Genomic DNA, 23,007 nt, shown 5'->3' on the forward strand with positions numbered 1-23,007 from the left:
TACAGAAATACCTTATTAACATAAGTATTCAGACCCTTTGCTACGAGACTCAAAATGGAGCTCAGGTGCATCCTGTTTCCATTGATCATCCTTGAGATGTTTCTACAACTAAATTGGAGTCCACCTGTGGTAAATTCAATTTATTGGACATGATTTGGAAAGGCACACACCTGTCTATATAAGGTCTTATAGTTGACAGTGCATGTCAGAGCAAAACCCAAGAAATGAGGTCGAAGGAATTTTTTGTAGCGCACCGAGACAGGACTGTGTCAAGGCACAGATCTGGGGGAAGAGCACCAAAACATTTATGCAGCATTGAAGGACCAAGAACACAGTGGCCTCCATCATTCTGACATGGACGACGTTTGGAACCACCAAGACTCTTCCTAGAGCTGCCAGCCCGGCGAAACTGAGCAATCGGGGGAGAACGGCCTTGGTCAGAGAGGTGACCAAGAACCAGATGGTCACTGTGACAGAGCTCCAGAGATCCTGTGTGGATATGGGAGAACCTTCCATAAAGACAACCATCTCTGCAGCACTCCACCAATCAGGATTTTATGGTAGAGTGGCCAGACGGAAAGCCACTCCTCAGTAAATTGCACATGACAGCCCACTTGGAGTTTACTAAAAGGCACCTAAAGTCTCTCCGACCATGAGAATCAAGATTCTCTGGTCTGATGAAACCAAGATTCAACTCTTTGGCATCAAGAGGAGACCTGGCACCATCCCTATGGTGAAGCATGGTGGGGGAAGCATCATGCTGTGGAGGTGTTTTTCAGCGTCAGGGTCTGGTCAGGATCGAGGAAAATATGAATGGAGCAAAGTACAGAGAGATCCTTGTTAAAAACCTGCTCCAGAGCACTCAGCCCAGTCTGAGGTCCTAAGGTTCACCTTCCAACAGGACAATGACCCTAAGCACACAGTTAAGACAATGCAGGAGTGGCTTCTGGACAAGTTTCTAAATGTCCTTGAGTGGCCCAGCCAGAGCCCGGACTTGAACCCGATCTAAGATCTCTGGAGAGACCTGAAAATAGCTGTGCAGCAACGCTCCCCATCCAACCTGACAGAGCTTGAGAGGATCTGGAGAGAAGAAGGGGAGAAACTCCCTAAATACAGATGTGCCAAGCTTGTAGCGACATGCCCAAGATGACTCGATGCTGTAATCACTGACAAAGGTTATTCAACAATGTAATGAGTAAAGGGTCTGAATATTTATGTAAATGTGATATAAAAAAATGTAAAATAACTTTTTTCTTCGTCTTTATTGTGTGTAGATTGATGAGGGAAAAAAAACGAATCCATTTTAGACTAAGGCGTAACAAATGTGGAAAAAATCAAGGGGTCAATATTATTTCAAGGGGTCTAAATAATCATAATCGTAATCATGTATGTAAAGACAAGATTAAATCAAGAATAGTGTGATAGGTGACAATAGTAACCTATCACTTGTGATTTATATATTATATCTTGTGAATGGCAAACAGTGTATGCTTTTTTTGTGACTTTTTCAAATCACCTCACGCAGCCCATAAGCCTATATGTTTTGATAAGGTTAGTATCACAACTAAAGTGACCAAATAACTAGCCTAACTTGTACACACACGCAGCGCGTGAGTTTCAAGTTTGGGGAAGATCATTTTCAACATAAAAATGCACCTTTTATAATAAAATCATTACCTGCATAATCACAGTTGTGGTCACTTTCGAGAATGGTGTTGTCCTGCTAATAGAACATACATGCTTACTACAGTGTTCACATTGCTGCGCTTATAATGTGAAGAAATAGCCTAATAGTTTATCAAAATGTTAAGCAAAACATTCTCATCTGTTGTGTCAGGCCCATTGCTTCAAACAGGTTTTTCGATGGTAGTGGTTGTATTCATTTGGGATCTATCGCTTCCCACAACTGTCCCAGACTATGTTTAGGAATATTTATTTCTCGTGAAGAATAGGTCAGCTTTTGTACTATGGGGATAGTAGATTGACATATTGCTTTTGCTGTTCGTTAGGCCTACTCATCTTGTTGGCTGACAAAGTAAATGTGGACAGTTCTTCCATTATCTTCAATATGCACCTCTGAATTGGATAAGGAAGCACGCAGTTGCGTCCCCGACAGACATGTAAGAAAGACCCAATCACATGACTGAGAGCGATGTGAGTGAGAGGTCGCTTCCTCAGTGTCAACAGTCTTTAGACATACTTTCAGGCTTTTATTTTTAAAAAAGAGCGAGAAAGATAACATCGCGTCATTGTATAGCAGGGTGCCCGCAGCGTTTTGCTTGGCGCAACAGAGTTTGGGTAGCCATTGCCTTTCCCTCTCCTACTGAAAAAAGACTGTTGCGGTTGATATATTATTGATTATATATTTTTAAAACAACCTGAGGATTGATTATAAAAAAACGTTTGACATGTTTCTGTGGACATTTTCGGATATTGTTTGGATTTTGTCTGCGTTGTCGTGACCGCTCTTTCCTGTGGATTTCTGAACATAACGTGCCAAACAAACTGAGGTATTTTGGATATAAAAATAATCTTTGTGGAACAAAAGGAACATTTATTGTGTAACTGGGAGTCTCGTGAGTGAAAACATCCAAAGGTCATCAAAGGTAAACAATTAATTTGATTGCTTTTCTGATTTTCGTGACCAAGCTACTTGATGCTAGGTGTTCATAATATTTTGTAGAGCGATCGATAAACATCACCAACCAAGACCAATACACCGTGTCCACTTCTACATTCTCTCTGCTGACAACATATCACTGGGTTTCATTTGAGGGAACTAACTGCCAATGGCAGGGAGAGAGTGAGAGAGAGAGAGGGGAGAATGAGAGAGAGCAGAACACTCTACCCCAGACCTTGACCATATCCTTAACATCACAGCAGAACAGACAAATGGAGAACCCCAAGCCCAGGGGATCGAACACCCTCTGAGCACCCCCCTGTCAGCCGCCCTGATAGCCCTCCTGACAACCCCAGCACACCCTAGACCTTCTCTCTGAGGACCAACTAGGTTCACCGAGCCAAATAATAATTCACACAGGCACACACGACCTGAGAGCAGAGCAGGAAAGGGTGGCCACAGCACTCAAGGGAGTGATTCAAAAAGCTTCTTCTACTTTCCCCACCGTACAGCGTGGCTATCTCCACCCTGCTACCCTACAGCGTGGCTATCTCCACCCTGCTACCGTACAGCGTGTAAATGCAAGTATTTACCATGAATGTGCCTCAAAATCAAATGTTTACCTGGCCCACGGCTCCACCCTGGACTTGATTAGCCTTTACGACCAGGTACACCTATACAAGGCAGCAGTGCCAACCTTCTCCCGGACCCTAAAGGACATCGCCCTCAACCGCAGCCCCAACACTTCACACTGGAGCAACAGATCAATTGACACCACGCCCAGACCAGTGAGACACTCTTCCGGCAGGTCCCAATTCGAGAGGACTTACATCCAGACCACAGCACCACCAGACAAGTCCACACCAATACACCCCAACCAATCAACACCCCCCCAAGTCAACCATGCCCACAACCCATTTAGGCCCCCGCGATTCAGACCTATGCCCCTCATGCCCACCCCATGCCCCCCACTCCTGCAAACAGGGCCTCAAGATGAAAGTTACACATACGCCCAGGCAGTGAATAGGCTAACAGGCCCAACCCCCACTCTTACACTAGACCAAGCCAATGGCATGTACCTGATGCTCAGCAGGCTCTGCTCACACTTACTGGTCTGAGGCCAAACCACACGGCTGACAACATTAGACACTTTATGGAACACAAAGCTTTCACTATCTCATCCTGGAATATCCAAGGTCTGAGGTCATCTGCCTTTGGCCTAAAGAGCAGGAACCTGGACATCATCAAAGAAATCAGAAATACAGACTTTTTCATCCTACAAGAAACATGGATTATAGGATATGGACCCACTGGTTGCCCTCTAGATTACAGAGAGCTGGTAGTCCCATCCACTAAACTACCAGGTGTGGACCCGGGAAAGGACTCAGGGGTTATGCTAATATGGTACAGAGCACACCTAACTCACTCTATTAAATTAATCAAAACAGCAACATTTTACATTTGGCTAGAAATTCAAAACGAAACAGAGAAAAATGTCCTCCTGTGTGCTACTTATATCCCCCCACTAGAATCCCCACACTTTAATGAAGACAGCTTCTCCGTCCTGGAGGGGGAGATCAACCATTTCCAGGCCCGGGGACATGTACTAGTCTGTGGCGACCTAAATGCCAGAACTGGACAAGAACCTGACACCCTCAGAACACAGGGGGTCAAACACCTGCCTGGAGGTGACAGCATTCCCTCCTCCATATGCCCCCCTAGACACAACTACGACAACAGAACAAAAAAAACGGGTCACAACTCCTGCAGCTCTGTCGTACGCTGGGTATGTACATAGTCAATGGTAGGCTTTGGAGGGGACTCCCATGGTAGGTACACCTATAGCTCATCTCTTGGCAGTAGTACTGTAGACTACATTATCACTGACCTCAACCCAGAGTCTCTCAGAGCGTTCACAGTCAGACCACTGACACCCCTATCAGATCACAGCAAAATCACAGTCTACAAGAACAGAGAAATATTCAGTCATGAGGCATCAAAGCCAAAGGAACTGAATAATATTAAGACATGATATAGATGGAAAGAAAGTAGTGTGAAAACCTAACAAAAAACAATTAGGCGACAACAAATTAAATCCCTTCTGCACAACTTCCTGGACAAAACGTTTCACTCAAATAGGGAAGGGGTAAACTTGACAGAAAACCTAAACAGTATATTTTATATTTCAGCTTCCCTATCAAATCAAAACATTTCAAACAAATCTCAGAAGAAAATGAACAACAATGACAAATGGTTTGATGAAGAAGGCAAAAATCGAAGAAAGAAATTGAGAAACCTATCCAACCCAAAAAAAGAGACCTAGAAAATCTGAGCCTACACTATTGTGAATCACAAAACATTTGTTTTATTTAATCAAGTCAGTTAAGAAGAAATTCGTATTTACAATGACAGCTGCGCAACAGATTTTTACTTTGCCAGCTTGGGGATTCGATCCAGCAACCTTACGTTAACTGGCCCAATGCTCTAACCACTATGCCGCCCAAACAATACAGAAATACACTATGCAAAAAATAAGCTCAATGTAATTGAAGAATCCATACACTAACCACTCCTGGGAAAATTGGAAAACACTAAACAATCAACAACACAAAGAGTTATCTATCCAAAACGGAGATGTATGGGATGTATGGGTAAACCGCTTCTCCAATCATTTTGGCCCTATAGCAAAGAACAGCAAAAAAATATACATGATCAAATACAAATCTTAGAATCAATTATTAAAGACTACCAGAACCCACTGGATTCTCCAATTACATCGAATTAACTACAGGACAAAATGCAAACCCTCCAACCCCAAAAAGGCATTTGGTGTTGATGGTATCCTCAATGAAATGATAAAATATGCAGATCACAAATTCCAATTGGCTATTCTTAAACATCATCCTTAGCTCTGGCACCTTCCCCAATATTTGGAACCAAGGACTGATCACCTCAATCCACAAAAGTGGAGACAAATTTGACCCCAATAACTACAGTGGTATATACGTCAACAGCAACCTTGGGAAAAATCCTCTGCAATATCATTATCAGCAGACTAGTTAAATTCCTCAGTGAAAACATTGCACTAAGCAAATGGAAAATTGTCTTTTTACCAAATTACCGTATGACAGACCACATATTCCCACTGCATACCCTAAATGACAAACAAACCAAAACAAAGGCAAAGTTTTTTTCATGCTTTGTTGATTTCAAGAAAGCTTTTGACTCAATTTGGCACGAGGGTCTACTATACAAATTGATGGAAAGTGATGTTAGGGCAAAAACATACAACATTATAAATCCATGTACACAAACAACAAGTGTGTGGTTAAAATTAGGGCACCAGAGGGCACTAGAACCGTTTGCAGCACCCGGCCTCACCCTACTAGGATCTGAAGTCGAATGTCTACTGTTTGCTGATGATCTGGTGCTTCTGTCACCAACCAAGGAGGAACTACAGCAGCACCTAGATCTTCTGCACAGACTCTGTCAGACCTGGGCCCTGACAGTAAATCTTAGTAAAACAAAAATAATGGTGTTCCAAAAAAGGTCCAGTTGCCAGGACCACAAATACAAATTCCATCTAGAAACTGTTGCCCAAGAGCACACAAACAACTTTACATGCCTCGGCCTAAACAGCAGCGCCACAGGTAACTTCCACAAAGCTGTGAATGAGCTGAGAGTCAAGGCAAGAAGGACCTTCTATGCCATCAAAAGGAACATACAATTTGACATGCAAATCCAATCAAATTGTATTAGTCACATACGCCGAAAACAAGAGGTGTATACCTTACAGTGAAATGCTTGCTTACGAGCCCCAAACCAACAATGCAGTTTTAAAAAATATGGATAAGAATAAGAAATAAAAGTAACAAGTAATTAAACAGCAGCAGTACAATAAAAATAGCAAGACTATATACAGGGGGGTACCGCTACAGAGTTAGATGAGGTTACTCATGGTATAAAATCGGGGGGCAATGAAAATAGTCTGGTTAGCCATTTTATTAGATGTTCAGGAGTCTTATAGCGTGGGGGTAGAAGCTGTTTAGAAGCCTCTTGGACCCAGACTTGGCGCTCGGGTACCACTTTCCATGCGGTAGCAGAGAGAAGAGTTTATGACTAGGGTGGCTGGAGTCTTTGACCATTTTTAAGGCCTTCCTCTGACACCACCTGGTATAGAGGTCCTGGATGACAGGAAGCTTGGCCCCAGTGGATGTACTGGACCGTTCTCACTACACCCTCTAGTGCCTTGCGGTCGGAGGCCAAGCAGTTGCCATACCAGGCAGTGATGCAACCAGTCAGGATGCTCTCAATGGTGCAGGTTAAGAACTTTTTCAGGATCTGAGGATCCATAACAAATCTTTGCAGTCTCCTGAGGGGGAATAGGTTTTGTTGAGCCCTCTTCAAGACTGTCTTGGTGTGCTTGGACCATGTTAGTTTGTTAGTGATGTGGACACCAAGAAACTTGAAGCTCTCAGCCAGCTCCACTGTAGCCCCGTCGATGAGAATGGGGGTGGGGTGTGCTCGGTCCTCTCTTTCCTGTAGTCCACAATTGTCTCCTTTGTCTTTATCACGTTGAGGGAGAGGTTGTTGTCCTTGCACCACAAGGCCAGGTCTCTGACTTCCTCCTTATAGGCTGTCTCATTGTTGTCAGTGATCAGGCCTACCACTGTTGGGTCATCGGCAAACTTAATGATGGTGTTGGAGTCGTGCCTGGCCGTGATCACAGAGTGAACAGGGAGTACAGGAGATGAATGAGCACGCACCCCTGAGGGGCTGCTGTGTTGAGGATCAGCGTGGTGGATGTGTTGTTACGTACCCTTACCACATGGGGGCGGCCCATCAGGAAGTCCAGGATCCAGTTGCAGAGGGAGGTGTTTAGTCCCATGGTCCTTAGTTTATTGATGAGCTTTGAGGGCACTATGGTGTTAAACGCCCAGCTCTAGTCATTGAATATAATTCTCACATATACTACCGTTCAAAAGTTTGAGGTCACTTGGAAATGTCCTTGTTTTTGAAAGAAAAGCACATTTTTGTGTATTAAAATAACATCAAATTGATCAGAAATACAGTGTAGACATGGTTAATGTTGTAAATGACTACTGCAATTGGAAAATACCAAAGTTTTTATGGAATATCTACATTGGCATACAGAGGCCCATTATCAGCAACCATCACTCCTGTGTTCCAATGGCACGTTGTGTTAAATCCGTTTATAAGGTTATCATTTTGAAAGGCTAATTGATAATTAGAAAACCCTTTTGCAATTATGTTAGCACAGCTGAAAACTTTTGTTCTTATTAAAGAAGCAATAAAACTTCCCTTCTTTAGACTAGTTGAGTATCTGGAGCATCAGCAATTGTGAGTTCGATTACAGGCTCAAAATGGCAACAAACAAGCACTTTCTTCTGAAACTCATTATTCTGTTCTTGTTCTGAGAAATGAAGGCTATTCCAAGCGAGAAATTGGCAAGAAACTGAAGATATCGTACAACGCTGTGTACTACTCCCTTCACAAAACAGCGCAAACTGGCCCTAACCAGAATAGAAAGAGTTGTCGGAGGCCCAGGTGCACAACTGATTAAGAGGACAAAGTACATTAGAGTGTCTAGTTTGAGAAACAGACGCCTCACAAGTCCTCAACTGGCAGCTTCATTAAATAGTACCCGCAAAACACCAGTCTCAATGTCAACAGCGAAGAGGCAACTCCAGGATGCTGGCCTTCTAGGCATAGCTGCAAAGAAAAAGCCATATCTCAGTCTGGCCAATAAAAATAAAAGATTAAGATGGGCAAAAGAACAAAGACACTGGAAATAGGAACTCTGCCTAGAAAGCCAGCATCCTGGATGTTGACTTGTTTAAGGGTCTTAGTCACATTGGCTGCGGAGAGCGTGATCACGCAGTCTTCCGGTAACAGCTGGTGCTCTCATGCATGTTTCAGTGTTATTTGCCTCGAAGCAATCACAGTAATTTAGCTCGTCTGGTAGGCTTGTGTCACTGGGCAGCTCTCGACTGTGCTTCCCTTTGTAGTCTGTAATGGTTTGCACGCCCTACCACATCCGATGAGCATCAGAGCCAGTGTAGTACGATTCAATCTTAGTCCTGTATTGACGCTTTGCCTGTATGATGGTTCGTCAGAGGGCATTATAAGTGTAGCCCCTACCTGGACTCGAAACAGGGACCCTCTGCACACATCAACAACTGACACCCACAAAAAATCATTACCCATCGCTCCATGGCCCTTGCAGAGCAGGGGGAGCAAGTACTTCAAGGTCTCAGAGTGAGTGACGTCACCAATTGAAATGCTATTAGCGTACCTCCCCCTAACTAGCTAGCCATTTCACATCGGTTACACATTGGCACCCCCCTCTCCTTTTCCGCAGCAACCAGTGATCCAGGTCAACAGCATCAATGTAACAGTTTGGCTTCCGTCCCTCTCCTCGCCCCGAACCAGGGACCCTCTGCACACATCGACAACAGCCAACCTCGAAGCATCGTTACCCATCACTCCACAAAACTACTTCAAGGTCTCAGAGCGAGTCACGTCACCGATTGAAACGCTATTAGCGCGCACCCCACTAACTAGCTAGCCATTTTAAATTGGTTACATAAGCTTCCGGGTTAGAGTCCAGCTCTTTGTATAAGGCAGCTCTAGCCTTTAGCTCAGTGCGGATGTTGCTTGTAGTCCATGGCTTCTGGTTGGAATATGTACGTACGGTCACTTTGGGGACAACGTCATCGATGCACTTGTTCTTGAAGCCAAAAACGGATGTGGTGTACTCCTCAATGACATCAGAGGAATCCCAAAATATATTCTAGTCTGTGCTAGCAAAACAGTCCTGGAGCTTAGCATCTGCTTCATCTGACCACTTTTTTTTTATTGAGTCACTGGTGTTTGTTGCTTTAATTTTTGCTAATAATCAGGAGGATAGAATTATGGTCAGATTTGCCAAATGAGGGGCGAGGGAGAGCTTTGTATGCGTCTCTGTGTGTGGAGTAAAGGTGGTCCAGAGTTTTTTTCCCTCTGGTTACATATTTAATATGCAGATACAAATTTGGAAAGATCAATTTAAGTCCCCGGCTACTAGGAGCGCCGCCTCTGGGTGAGTGTTTTCCTGTTACGGAATACAGCTCATTGATTGTGATCTTAGTGCCAGCCTCAGTCTGTGGAGGTATATAGACAGCTATGAAAAATACAGATAAACTCTCTTGGTAGATAGTGTGGTCCACAGCTTATCATGAGATACTCGAGACCTCCTTAGATATCGTGCACCAGCTGTTATTTACAAAAAAAACAGTCCGCCGCCCTTGTCTTACCAGACGCCGCTGTTCTGTCCTTCCGGTACAGCGTGTAACCAGCCAGCTGTATGTTGATAGTGTCGTCGTTCTGCCATGACTCCATGAAGCATTAGATATAAGACATTCCAATTAGGATCTGGCTAAAAATATTTGAACCAGTTATATAACCCATTGCCCTTCATGGTTGTGCGGTCTGGGGTCTGCTCACCAACCAAGAATTCACAAAATGGGACCAACACCCAATTGAGACTCTGTATGCAGAATTCTGAAAATATAATCAGTGTACGTAAAACACCAAATAATGCATGCAGAGCAGAATTAGGCCGATACCTGCTTAATTATCAAAATCCAGAAAAGAGCTGTTAAAATCTACAACCAGCTAAAAGGAAGCTATTCCCAAACCTTCCTTATCAAAACCATCACCTACAGAGAGATGAACCTGGAGAAGAGACCCCTAAGCAAGCTGGTCCTGGGGCTCTGTTAACAAACACAAACATACCCCACAGAGCCCCAGGACAGCAACACAATTAGACCCAACCAAATCATGAGAAAACAAAAAGATAATTACTTGACACATTGGAAAGAATTAACAAACAAGAATGCTATTTGGCCCACTAAACAGAGAGTACTCAGTGGCAGAATACCTGACCAATGTGACTGACCCAAACTTAAGGAAAACTTTGACTATGTACAGACTCAGTGAGCATAGCCTTGCTATTGAGAAAGGACGCCGTAGCCTGCCCTGGCTCTCAAGAGAAGACAGGCTATGTGCACACTGCCCACAAAATTATGTGGAAACTGAGCTGCACTTCCTAACCTCCTGCCAAATGTTTGACCATATTAGAGACACATATTTCCCTCAGATTGCTTTCAAATTCTTTGTGGATCTGTACAATCCGAAATTTGATAAACTCCCATATCTACTGAGTGAAATACCACAGTGTGCCATCACAGCAAGATTTGTGACATGTTGCCACAAGAAAAGGTCAACCAGTGAAGAACAAACACCATTGTAAATGCAACCCATATTTATGTTAATTTATTTCCCCTTTTGTACTTTAACCATTTGTACACTGTTACAACACTGTATATATATGACATTTGAAATGTCTTTATTCTTTTGGAACTTCTGAGTGTAATGTTTACTGTTCATTTTTATTATTTATTTCACTTTTGTTTATTATCTATTTCACTGACTTTGGCCAGGTTAACATATGTTTCCCATGCCAATAAAGCCCTTAAATAGAGAGAGGCCAGACAGAGAGAGAGGCCAGACAGAGAGAGAGGCCAGACAGAGAGAGAGAGGCCAGACAGAGAGAGAGAGGCCAGACAGAGAGAGAGAGAGGCCAGACAGAGAGAGAGAGAGAGAGAGGCCAGACAGAGAGAGGCCAGAGAGAGAGAGGCCAGACAGAGAGAGAGAGGCCAGACAGAGAGAGAGAGGCCAGACAGAGAGAGAGAGAGGCCAGACAGAGAGAGAGAGGGAGAGAGAGAGAGAGAGAGAGGCCAGACACAGAGAGAGAGAGAGAGGCCAGACACAGAGAGAGAGAGAGAGGCCAGACACAGAGAGAGGCCAGACACAGAGAGAGAGAGAGGCCAGACACAGAGAGAGAGAGAGAGAGAGGCCAGACACAGAGAGAGAGAGAGAGAGGCCAGACACAGAGAGAGAGAGAGGCCAGACACAGAGAGAGAGAGAGGCCAGACACAGAGAGAGAGAGAGAGGCCAGACACAGAGAGAGAGAGGCCAGACACAGAGACCCAGTCCTCTCACTCAATGGTGAAGAAGTCTGAGTGAGCTCATGGATTGTGGAATGAGACGTGACATACTGTAAGGCTGTACGAAGCGTAATATAGGGAGGGAAATATGAGGTGTCCTGTTGAAATAGGGACATACGGGGATTCTGATACTATAGAAGAAGGGAGATATATTATATGTTGGAGGAAGGGTATATGAAGGGTTATTGTGAGTGATATAGGTCAGGGATGAGGAGGTGTGAGGGGAAATTAAGGATGGTGCAACATGTCTGTCAAGGACTTTGGGTTGGAGAGAGATATTAAAGGAGTGATTAAGGATGGTGCAACATGTCTCAATGACTTTGGGTTGGAGAGAGATATTAAAGGGGTAATTAAGGATGGTACAACATGTCTGTCAAGGACTTTGGGTTGGAGAGAGATATTAAAGGGGTGATTAAGGATATTACAACATGTCTGTCAAGGACTTTGGGTTGGAGAGAGATATTAAAGGGGTGATTAAGGATATTACAACATGTCTGTCAAGGACTTTGGGTTGGAGAGAGATATTAAAGGAGTGATTAAGGATGGTGCAACATGTCTGTCAAGGACTTTGGGGTGGAGAGATAAAGTGGTGATTAAGGATGGTGCAACATGTCTGTCAAGGACTTTGGGGTGGAGAGATATTAAGGATGGTGCAACATGTCTGTCAAGGACTTTGGGTTGGAGAGAGATATGAAAGTGGTGATTAAGGATGGTACAACATGTCTGTCAAGGACGTTGGGTTGGAGAGAGATATTAAAGGGGTGATTTAGGATGGTGCAACATGTCTGTCAAGGACTTTGGGTTGGAGAGAGATATTAAAGGGGTGATTAAGGATGGTACAACATGTCTGTCAAGGACTGGGTTGGAGAGAGATATTAAAGGGGTGATTAAGGATGGTGCAACATGTCTGTCAAGGACTTTGGGTTGGAGAGAGATATTAAAGGGGTGATTAAGGATGATGCAACATGTCTGTCAAGGACTTTGGGGTGGAGAGATGAAAGTGGTGATTAAGGATGGTGCAACATGTCTGTCAAGGACTTTGGGGTGGAGAGATGAAAGTGGTGATTAAGGATGATGCAACATGTCTGTCAAGGACTTTGGGTTGGAGAGAGATATGAAAGTGGTGATTAAGGATGGTACAACATGTCTGTCAAGGACGTTGGGTTGGAGAGAGATATTAAAGGGGTGATTTAGGATGGTGCAACATGTCTGTCAAGGACTTTGGGTTGGAGAGAGATATTAAAGGGGTGATTAAGGATGGTGCAACATGTCTGTCAAGGACTTTGGGTTGGAGAGAGATATTAAAGTGGTGATTAAGGATGATGCAACATGTCTGTCAAGGACTTTGGGGTGGAGAGATGAAAGTGGTGATTAAGGATGGTGCAACATGTCTGTCAAGGACTTTGGGGTGGAGAGATGAAAGTGGTGATTAAGGATGATGCAACATGTCTGTCAAGGACTTTGGGGTGGAGAGATGAAAGTGGTGATTAAGGATGGTGCAACATGTCTGTCAAGGACTTTGGGTTGGAGAGAGATATTAAAGTGGTGATTAAGGATGGTACAACATGTCTGTCAAGGACTTTGGGTTGGAGAGAGATATTAAAGTGGTGATTAAGGATGGTACAACATGTCTGTCAAGGACTTTGGGTTGGAGAGATATTAAAGTGGTGATTAAGGATGGTGCAACATGTCTGTCAAAGGTTTTTGGGGTGGAGAGATATTAAAGTGGTGATTGAATAATGACATGACAGTAAAGGAGAGAAGAGGCAGAGAAAGAGAATGAAAAGGGAAGAGGGAGAGAGGGAAGAGAGAAAGGGTAGATAGAGAGAGAGGAGAGAAGGTCAAAGATGAGGGTCGGCAAAGGGAAGGGAGTGTGAAGAGAGTGAAAGAAGAAGAGCAACACAGTGATAGACAGAGGCGAAAGGGCAAGACATGGGTTGCAGAGGGAGGAGGGGAATTGGGAGAGAGTGGTAACAGTGTTAAGAAAGCTGTGACTGCTGTCTACCCTGCTTCTGCTTAGTAACACTCACACATACACACATACACCTCCAGGGCTTTCCTCTGCTAATTAATTGGCTGAGCCCTTTTGATAAATGAGGGTGGGATGTGTGTGTGTGTCAGGGGGCAGGGGAGTGTGTCTGAGGTGCAGAGGGCACGGGACTAGCAGGCTCTAGGGAGGAGGCTGAATGTCTTATTGGTGGACGTGGAGGGAGCCCTGGAATCCTCTGAGTCTGCTCCACTGATTCAGCGCCACTGGAGGACAGAGGACACACACAGAAAGACTCTCTCTCACACATACACCAGATAATCAGACAGACCGCTAGAAACCCCAGAACTCAAGGTCGAGCTGCTGAGAGGAAAGGAGAGGAAATGAGAAGTGAGGAAAAAAGGTGGAGGGAAGGGATATGGAGGGGAGAAAGAGAGGGATGACAAGATGGAGGGAGGGGGAGAAGACAAGGAGAGTATAGAGAGAGTCAGAGGAGAGGGAGAGTAATGGACTTGGTGAGTAGAGGAGGTGAAAGACATTAGAGAACAACATTAGAATGAAAGGCAGGAAGGAGAGGTGGTTGAAGGATAGGAACAGGGGAATGAATATAGTCCAGAGAGAGAAGAGTGAGGACAGGGGAGAAAGAAGGGAATAGACATGAATACAGGAACGAATCAAAGAGACAAGGGGAACACATCTAGGAAAAGAAACAGGCATGGCAAAAGAGGGTGAGATGACAAAGAATAAGTAAAGATTACACATTAACATTCCAGTAGTATTCTACAATTGCTACCAATACTCATGGACCAGGCACAATACCAACCATAAAACATGGAGCCCAGAAAGGATTGACATTATATTTAATTTAAGACAATCATCCACAGAAGCATCTCTTTCACCCACCTGTCACCTACACTCCCTCTCTGACCTCTAGGTCATCAGGCTGTTCTCCTGTCACCTATACTCCCTCTCTGACCTCTAGGTCATCAGGCTGCTGATTATCCTGTACACCTGTCACCTATACTCCCTCTCTGACCTCTAGGTCATCAGGCTGCTGATTATCCTGTACACCTGTCACCTATACTCCCTCTCTGACCTCTAGGTCATCATGCTGCTGATTATCCTGTACACCTGTCACCTATACTCCCTCTCTGACCTCTAGGTCATCATGCTGCTGATTATCCTGTACACCTGTCACCTATACTTCCTCTCTGACCTCTAGGTCATCAGGCTGCTGATTATCCTGTACACCTGTCACCTATACTCCCTCTCTGACCTCTAGGTCATCATGCTGCTGATTATCCTGTACACCTGTCACCTATACTCCCTCTCTGACCTCTAGGTCATCAGGCTGATGATTATCATACACAGCTGTCACCTATACTCCCTCTCTGACCTCTAGGTCATCATGCTGCTGATTATCCTGTACACCTGTCACCTACACTCCCTCTCTGACCTCTAGGTCATCATGCTGCTGATTATCCTGTACACCTGTCACCTATACTCCCTCTCTGACCTCTAGGTCATCAGGCTGCTGATTATCCTGCATGCCTGTCACCATCGTGCACCAGCGTCTTTTGACACTCCATGACCTCCTTGATTATCTTCCCTATATCTGTCACTCCCCTTGGTTCTTTCCTCAGGTGACATTGACTGTTTCATGTTGGTGCGTTTGTTTCGTGTTTATTTATTAAAACACTCGCTCCCTGTACTTGCTTCCCGACTCTCAGCGCACTCATTACACCAGCGCTTCCCCTCTCTATCCTCTGACTGGGATAATCAGTCAAAGATGGCTTTTACATGGTTGAGATCCCACCCATTCACACACACCTCCCCCTCCTCTCTTTCTGGTGTAATGAATGAGAGGCTCTGTGGTTTTAGAAGGTGGTATCTAGGATTTAAGGGTGAGTTTTTACAGCACAGAGCTGGCCAAGGGGAGACACAGCTTCATGAATGGCTATAAACCCAGAGTAGGGAAGGAAGGAGGGAGACAGGAAGAGAGACAAAAATAAGAGAGGAGATAAAGCCTGATGGATGGTCGTGGAATGAGAGGAGTGGAGAGAAGATCAGGAGGATACTGGACAGCATAGGGCTGGTGTGGTACACAGTGAAGGCTTCTCCTGGATGCACCTGAAACACACTGTGTGTGTGTGTATGTTTACATGCAATTAACATCCCATCATGCTAAGGGTCATGTATAAAAATGCTGGGCAGGCCATTATTTTAGCCATTATTTTGGCTACCATGGCTATGCCCACATAGGATGACAATGGCCCCATCCACAGGGCACGAGTTGTCACTGAATGGTTGGATGAGCATGAAAATTATGTTAACCATACGCCATGGCCGTCTCAATCACCAGATTTCAAACCAATGGAACATTTATGGGAGATCCTGAGCAACACCTGAGACAGTGTTTTCCACCACCATCAACAAAACACAAGATGATGGGATTTATCGTGGAAGAATGGAGTCACCTCCCTCCAATAGAGTTCCAGACACTTGTAGAATCCATGCCGCGGTGCATTGAAGATGTTCTGGTTGATCATAGTGGCCCAACGCCCCACTAAGACACTTGCAGAATCTATGCCAAGGATCGTTGAAGCGGTTCTGTTGGCAAAACGCCCTACTAAGACACTTGTAGAATCCATGCCAAGGTGCATTGAAGATGTTCTGGTGGCTCGTGGTGGCCCAATGCCCTACTAAGATACTTGTAGAATCTATGCCAAGGTGCATTGAAGCGGTTCTGGTGGCTCGTGGTGGCCCAACACCCTACTAAGATACTTGTAGATTCTATGCCAAGGTGGATTGAAGCGGTTCTGGTGGCTCGTGGTGGCCCAACGCCTTACTAAGGCACTTGTAGAATCTATGCCAAGGTGGATTGAAGCTGTTCTGGCTCGTGGTGGCCCAACGCCCTACTAAGATTCTTGTAGATTCTATGCCCAGGTGCATTGAAGCTGTTCTGGTGGCACAACACCCTACTAAGATACTCGTAGATTCTATGCCAAGGTGCATTGAAGCTGTTCTGGTGGCACAACACCCGACTAAGATACTCGTAGATTCTATGCCAAGGTGCATTGAAGCTGTTCTGGTGGCACAACGCCCGACTAAGATACTCGTAGATTCTATGCCAAGGTGCATTGAAGCTGTTCTGGTGGCACAACGCCCTACTAAGATACTCGTAGATTCTATGCCAAGGTACATTGAAGCTGTTCTGGATTGTGGTGGCCCAACACCCTACTAAGACACTTGTAGAATATATGCCAAGGTGCATTGAAGCTGTTCTGGATTGTGGTGGCCCAACACCCTACTAAGACACTTGTAGAATCTATGCCAAGGTGCATTGAAGCGGTTCTGGTGGCTCGTGGTGGCCCAACACCCTACTAAGACACTTGTAGAATCTATGCCAAGGTGCATTGAAGCTGTTCTGGTGGCTCGTGGTGGCCCAACGCCCTACTACGACACTTGTAGAATCTATGCCAAGGTGCATTGAAGCTGTTCTGGATCCTGGTGGCCCAACGCCCTACTAAGACACTTGTAGAATCTATGCCAAGGTGCATTGAAGCTGTTCTGGCTCGTGGTGGCCCAACGCCCTACTAAGATACTTTATGTTGGTGTTTCCTTTATTTTGGCAGTTACCCGTTGTTGGCCATATCAAATTGAGTGATGGTGGAGAACCTTTTAAAAACTCTGTTTGTGTGGCTTATTTTATGGAATTACAGGATGTTAGCCGACTGCCTTGCTTCAACCACTGGGCCAATCACAGGCTGGATTAACGGGAGGCGTGTATGAATGTAATCCATCAGAGAGATGCTGGCTCTGGTCTGACCTTATTAACGGTCACTGACCTTATGAATGGACATATTCAACCCTGTAATTATGCCAGCTGAATAAAGGACGAGCCATGTGTGTGTGTGTGTGTGAGAGTGTTACAAAGCAGAAGCAGGGTCGACAGCAATGTCACAGCTATCTCAACAGTGTTAAGACGGGGGAAGAGGTGACAGACACTGTCATATCTCACACAGCAGGGCCCACAGCCATCACACTGTTGGGAGCACTAAGGCAGCTGACCTGGAAGAGTCAAAGATAATACAAAGGACACACACTCTGTCACCAGAATATAATGTTCACAATCACTCAGTCACAACACAGAGTACATTCACACAACAAAACATCATATCATAAAAAAGGTTACGCTTCCTTCCATTGTCTCACACAATGTAAACATATACTGTACACACACACACACACACACACACACACACACACACACACACACAGTAACCCCCATACTCTGTGTGTTTCAGCTGCATCCAGGAGGAGCCTTCACTGTGTACCACACCAGCCCTACGCTGTCCAGTCTGTCCAAACCAGTGGTGCTGTGGACCCAACAGAACGTCTGCAAGTGGCTAAAGAAACACTGTCCACACAACTACCTAACCTATGTAGAAGCCTTCTCCCACCACGCTATCACAGGTAATGTGTGGACCCCTCCCACTATATACTATCACAGGTAATGTGTGACCTTCTCCCAACATATACTATCACAGGTAATGTGTGACCTTCTCCCACTATATACTATCACAGGTAATGTGTGACCTTCTCCCACTATATACTATCACAGGTAATGTGTGACCTTCTCCCAACATATACTATCACAGGTAATGTGTGACCTTCTTGAAGTCGGAAGTTTACAATCACTAAGGTTGGAGTCATTAAAACTCGTTTTCAACCACTCCACACATTTCTTGTTAAAGTTTCGGCAAGTCGGTTAGGACATCTACTTTGTGCATGACACAAGTACTTTTTCCAACAATCGTTTAAAGACAGATTATTTCACTTATACTTCACTGTATCACAATTCCAGTGGGTCAGAAGTTTACATACACTAAGTTGACTGTGCCTTTAAACAGCTTGGAAAATTCCAGAAAATTATGTCATGGATTTAGAAGCTTCTGATCGGCTAATTGACATAATTTGTTGCAAACCGTAGTCTGGCTTTATGTCGGTTTTGGAGCAGTGGCTTCTTCCTTGCTGAGCGGCCTTTCAGGTTATGTTGATATAGGACTTGTTTTACTGTGGATATAGATACTTTTGTACCTGTTTCCTCCAGCATCTTCACAAGGTCCTTTGCTGTTGTTCTGGGATTGATTTACACTTTTCGCACCAAAGTACGTTCATCTTTGTCACGGCTGGCTGAAGGACTGGACCAAGGTGCAGCATGGTAAGCATACATTTTAACTTTATTTTAAAATGATGCCGACAAAACGAAGAACAAAAAACCAACCGTGAAGCTTTGGGCTATGTGCCATGAACAACTACAAACCGTGAAGCTTTGGGCTATGTGCCATGAACAACTACAAACCGTGAAGCTTTGGGCTATGTGCCATGAACAACTACAAACCGTGAAGCTTTGGGCTATGTGCCATGAACAACTACAAACCGTGAAGCTTTGGGCTATGTGCCATGAACAAAGACAAACCGTGAAGCTTTGGGCTATGTGCCATGAACAACTACAAACCGTGAAGCTTTGGGCTATGTGCCATGAACAAAGACAAACCGTGAAGCTTTGGGCTATGTGCCATGAACAAAGACAAACCGTGAAGCTTTGGGCTATGTGCCATGAACAAAGACAAACCGTGAAGCTTTGGGCTATGTGCCATGAACAAAGACAAACCGTGAAGCTTTGGGCTATGTGCCATGAACAACTACAAACCGTGAAGCTTTGGGCTATGTGCCATGAACAAAGACAAACCGTGAAGCTTTGGGCTATGTGCCATGAACAACTACAAACCGTGAAGCTTTGGGCTATGTGCCATGAACAACTACAAACCGTGAAGCTTTGGGCTATGTGCCATGAACAACTACAAACCGTGAAGCTTTGGGCTATGTGCCATGAACAACTACAAACCGTGAAGCTTTGGGCTATGTGCCATGAACAACTACAAACCGTGAAGCTTTGGGCTATGTGCCATGAACAACTACAAACCGTGAAGCTTTGGGCTATGTGCCATGAACAAAGACAAACCGTGAAGCTTTGGGCTATGTGCCATGAACAAAGACAAACCGTGAAGCTTTGGGCTATGTGCCCTGAACAAAGACAAACCGTGAATCTTTAGGCTATGTGCCCTGAACAACTACAAACCGTGAAGCTTTGGGCTATGTGCCCTGAACAAAGACAAACCGTGAGCTTTGGGCTATGTGCCCTGAACAAAGACAAACCGTGAAGCTTTGGGCTATGTGCCATGAACAAAGACAAACCGTGAAGCTTTGGGCTATGTGCCATGAACAACTACAAACCGTGAAGCTTTGGGCTATGTGCCATGAACAACTACAAACCGTGAAGCTTTGGGCTATGTGCCATGAACAACTACAAACCGTGAAGCTTTGGGCTATGTGCCATGAACAACTACAAACCGTGAAGCTTTGGGCTATGTGCCATGAACAACTACAAACCGTGAAGCTTTGGGCTATGTGCCATGAACAACTACAAACCGTGAAGCTTTGGGCCATGTGCCATGAACAACTACAAACCGTGAAGCTTTGGGCCATGTGCCATGAACAACTACAAACCGTGAAGCTTTGGGCTATGTGCCCTGAACAACTACAAACCGTGAAGCTTTGGGCTATGTGCCATGAACAACTACAAACCGTGAAGCTTTGGGCTATGTGCCATGAACAACTACAAACCGTGAAGCTTTGGGCTATGTGCCATGAACAAATACAAACCGTGAAGCTTTGGGCTATGTGCCATGAACAAAGACAAACCGTGAAGCTTTGGGCTATGTGCCATGAACAACTACAAACCGTGAAGCTTTGGGCTATGTGCCATGAACAACTACAAACCGTGAAGCTTTGGGCTATGTGCCATGAACAACTACAAACCGTGAAGCTTTGGGCTATGTGCCATGAACAACTACAAACCGTGAAGCTTTGGGCTATGTGCCATGAACAACTACAAACCGTGAAGCTTTGGGCTATGTGCCATGAACAACTACAAACCGTGAAGCTTTGGGCTATGTGCCATGAACAACTACAAACCGTGAAGCTTTGGGCTATGTGCCATGAACAACTACAAACCGTGAAGCTTTGGGCTATGTGCCATGAACAACTACAAACCGTGAAGCTTTGGGCTATGTGCCCTGAACAACTACAAACCGTGAAGCTTTGGGCTATGTGCCATGAACAACTACAAACCGTGAAGCTTTGGGCTATGTGCCATGAACAACTACAAACCGTGAAGCTTTGGGCTATGTGCCATGAACAAAGACAAACCGTGAAGCTTTGGGCTATGTGCCATGAACAAAGACAAACCGTGAAGCTTTGGGCTATGTGCCATGAACAACTACAAACCGTGAAGCTTTGGGCTATGTGCCATGAACAACTACAAACCGTGAAGCTTTGGGCTATGTGCCCTGAACAACTACAAACCGTGAAGCTTTGGGCTATGTGCCCTGAACAACTACAAACCGTGAAGCTTTGGGCTATGTGCCATGAACAAAGACAAACCGTGAAGCTTTGGGCTATGTGCCCTGAACAACTACAAACCGTGAAGCTTTGGGCTATGTGCCCTGAACAACTACAAACCGTGAAGCTTTGGGCTATGTGCCCTGAACAACTACAAACCGTGAAGCTTTGGGCTATGTGCCCTGAACAACTACAAACCGTGAAGCTTTGGGCTATGTGCCCTGAACAACTACAAACCGTGAAGCTTTGGGCTATGTGCCATGAACAACTACAAACCGTGAAGCTTTGGGCTATGTGCCATGAACAACTACAAACCGTGAATCTTTAGGCTATGTGCCCTGAACAACTACAAACCGTGAAGCTTTGGGCTATGTGCCCTGAACAACTACAAACCGTGAAGCTTTGGGCTATGTGCCCTGAACAAAGACAAACCGTGAAGCTTTGGGCTATGTGCCCTGAACAACTACAAACCGTGAAGCTTTGGGCTATGTGCCCTGAACAACTACAAAACGTGAAGCTTTGGGCTATGTGCCCTGAACAACTACAAACCGTGAAGCTTTGGGCTATGTGCCCTGAACAACTACAAACCGTGAAGCTTTGGGCTATGTGCCCTGAACAACTACAAACCGTGAAGCTTTGGGCTATGTGCCATGAACAACTACAAACCGTGAAGCTTTGGGCTATGTGCCATGAACAACTACAAACCGTGAATCTTTAGGCTATGTGCCCTGAACAACTACAAACCGTGAAGCTTTGGGCTATGTGCCCTGAACAACTACAAACCGTGAAGCTTTGGGCTATGTGCCCTGAACAAAGACAAACCGTGAAGCTTTGGGCTATGTGCCCTGAACAACTACAAACCGTGAAGCTTTGGGCTATGTGCCCTGAACAACTACAAACCGTGAAGCTTTGGGCTATGTGCCCTGAACAAAGACAAACCGTGAAGCTTTGGGCTATGTGCCCTGAACAAAGACAAACCGTGAAGCTTTGGGCTATGTGCCATGAACAACTACAAACCGTGAAGCTTTGGGCTATGTGCCATGAACAACTACAAACCGTGAAGCTTTGGGCTATGTGCCCTGAACAAAGACAAACCGTGAAGCTTTGGGCTATGTGCCCTGAACAAAGACAAACCGTGAAGCTTTGGGCTATGTGCCCTGAACAAAGACAAACCGTGAAGCTTTGGGCTATGTGCCCTGAACAAAGACAAACCGTGAAGCTTTGGGCTATGTGCCATGAACAACTACAAACCGTGAAGCTTTGGGCTATGTGCCCTGAACAAAGACAAACCGTGAATCTTTAGGCTATGTGCCCTGAACAACTACAAACCGTGAAGCTTTGGGCTATGTGCCCTGAACAAAGACAAACCGTGAAGCTTTGGGCTATGTGCCCTGAACAAAGACAAACCGTGAAGCTTTGGGCTATGTGCCCTGAACAAAGACAAACCGTGAAGCTTTGGGCTATGTGCCATGAACAACTACAAACCGTGAAGCTTTGGGCTATGTGCCATGAACAACTACAAACCGTGAATCTTTAGGCTATGTGCCCTGAACAAAGACAAACCGTGAATCTTTAGGCTATGTGCCCTGAACAACTACAAACCGTGAAGCTTTGGGCTATGTGCCCTGAACAACTACAAACCGTGAAGCTTTGGGCTATGTGCCCTGAACAAAGACAAACCGTGAATCTTTAGGCTATGTGCCCTGAACAACTACAAACCGTGAAGCTTTGGGCTATGTGCCCTGAACAACTACAAACCGTGAAGCTTTGGGCTATGTGCCCTGAACAAAGACAAACCGTGAGCTTTGGGCTATGTGCCCTGAACAAAGACAAACCGTGAATCTTTAGGCTATGTGCCCTGA

General features: G+C 45.0%; 1 protein-coding gene across 4 annotated transcripts in view; it reads left to right on the plus strand.

Annotated features, from left to right (window-relative positions):
- The window catches only part of LOC118375108 (sterile alpha motif domain-containing protein 10), a 123,177-nt gene that overhangs the window by 40,555 nt on the left and 59,615 nt on the right, over positions 1 to 23,007 (plus strand). For all 4 annotated transcript variants that reach the window (XM_052463959.1, XM_052463956.1, XM_052463958.1 and 1 more), the window contains exon 3: positions 17,986 to 18,154. In XM_052463959.1, coding sequence (XP_052319919.1) covers positions 17,986 to 18,154 — 169 coding nt within the window. The remainder of the gene's footprint in view (positions 1 to 17,985; positions 18,155 to 23,007) is intronic.

Source organism: Oncorhynchus keta, chromosome 15, assembly GCF_023373465.1.
Source record: "Oncorhynchus keta strain PuntledgeMale-10-30-2019 chromosome 15, Oket_V2, whole genome shotgun sequence".
In the NCBI taxonomy this organism is placed as follows: domain Eukaryota; kingdom Metazoa; phylum Chordata; class Actinopteri; order Salmoniformes; family Salmonidae; genus Oncorhynchus; species Oncorhynchus keta.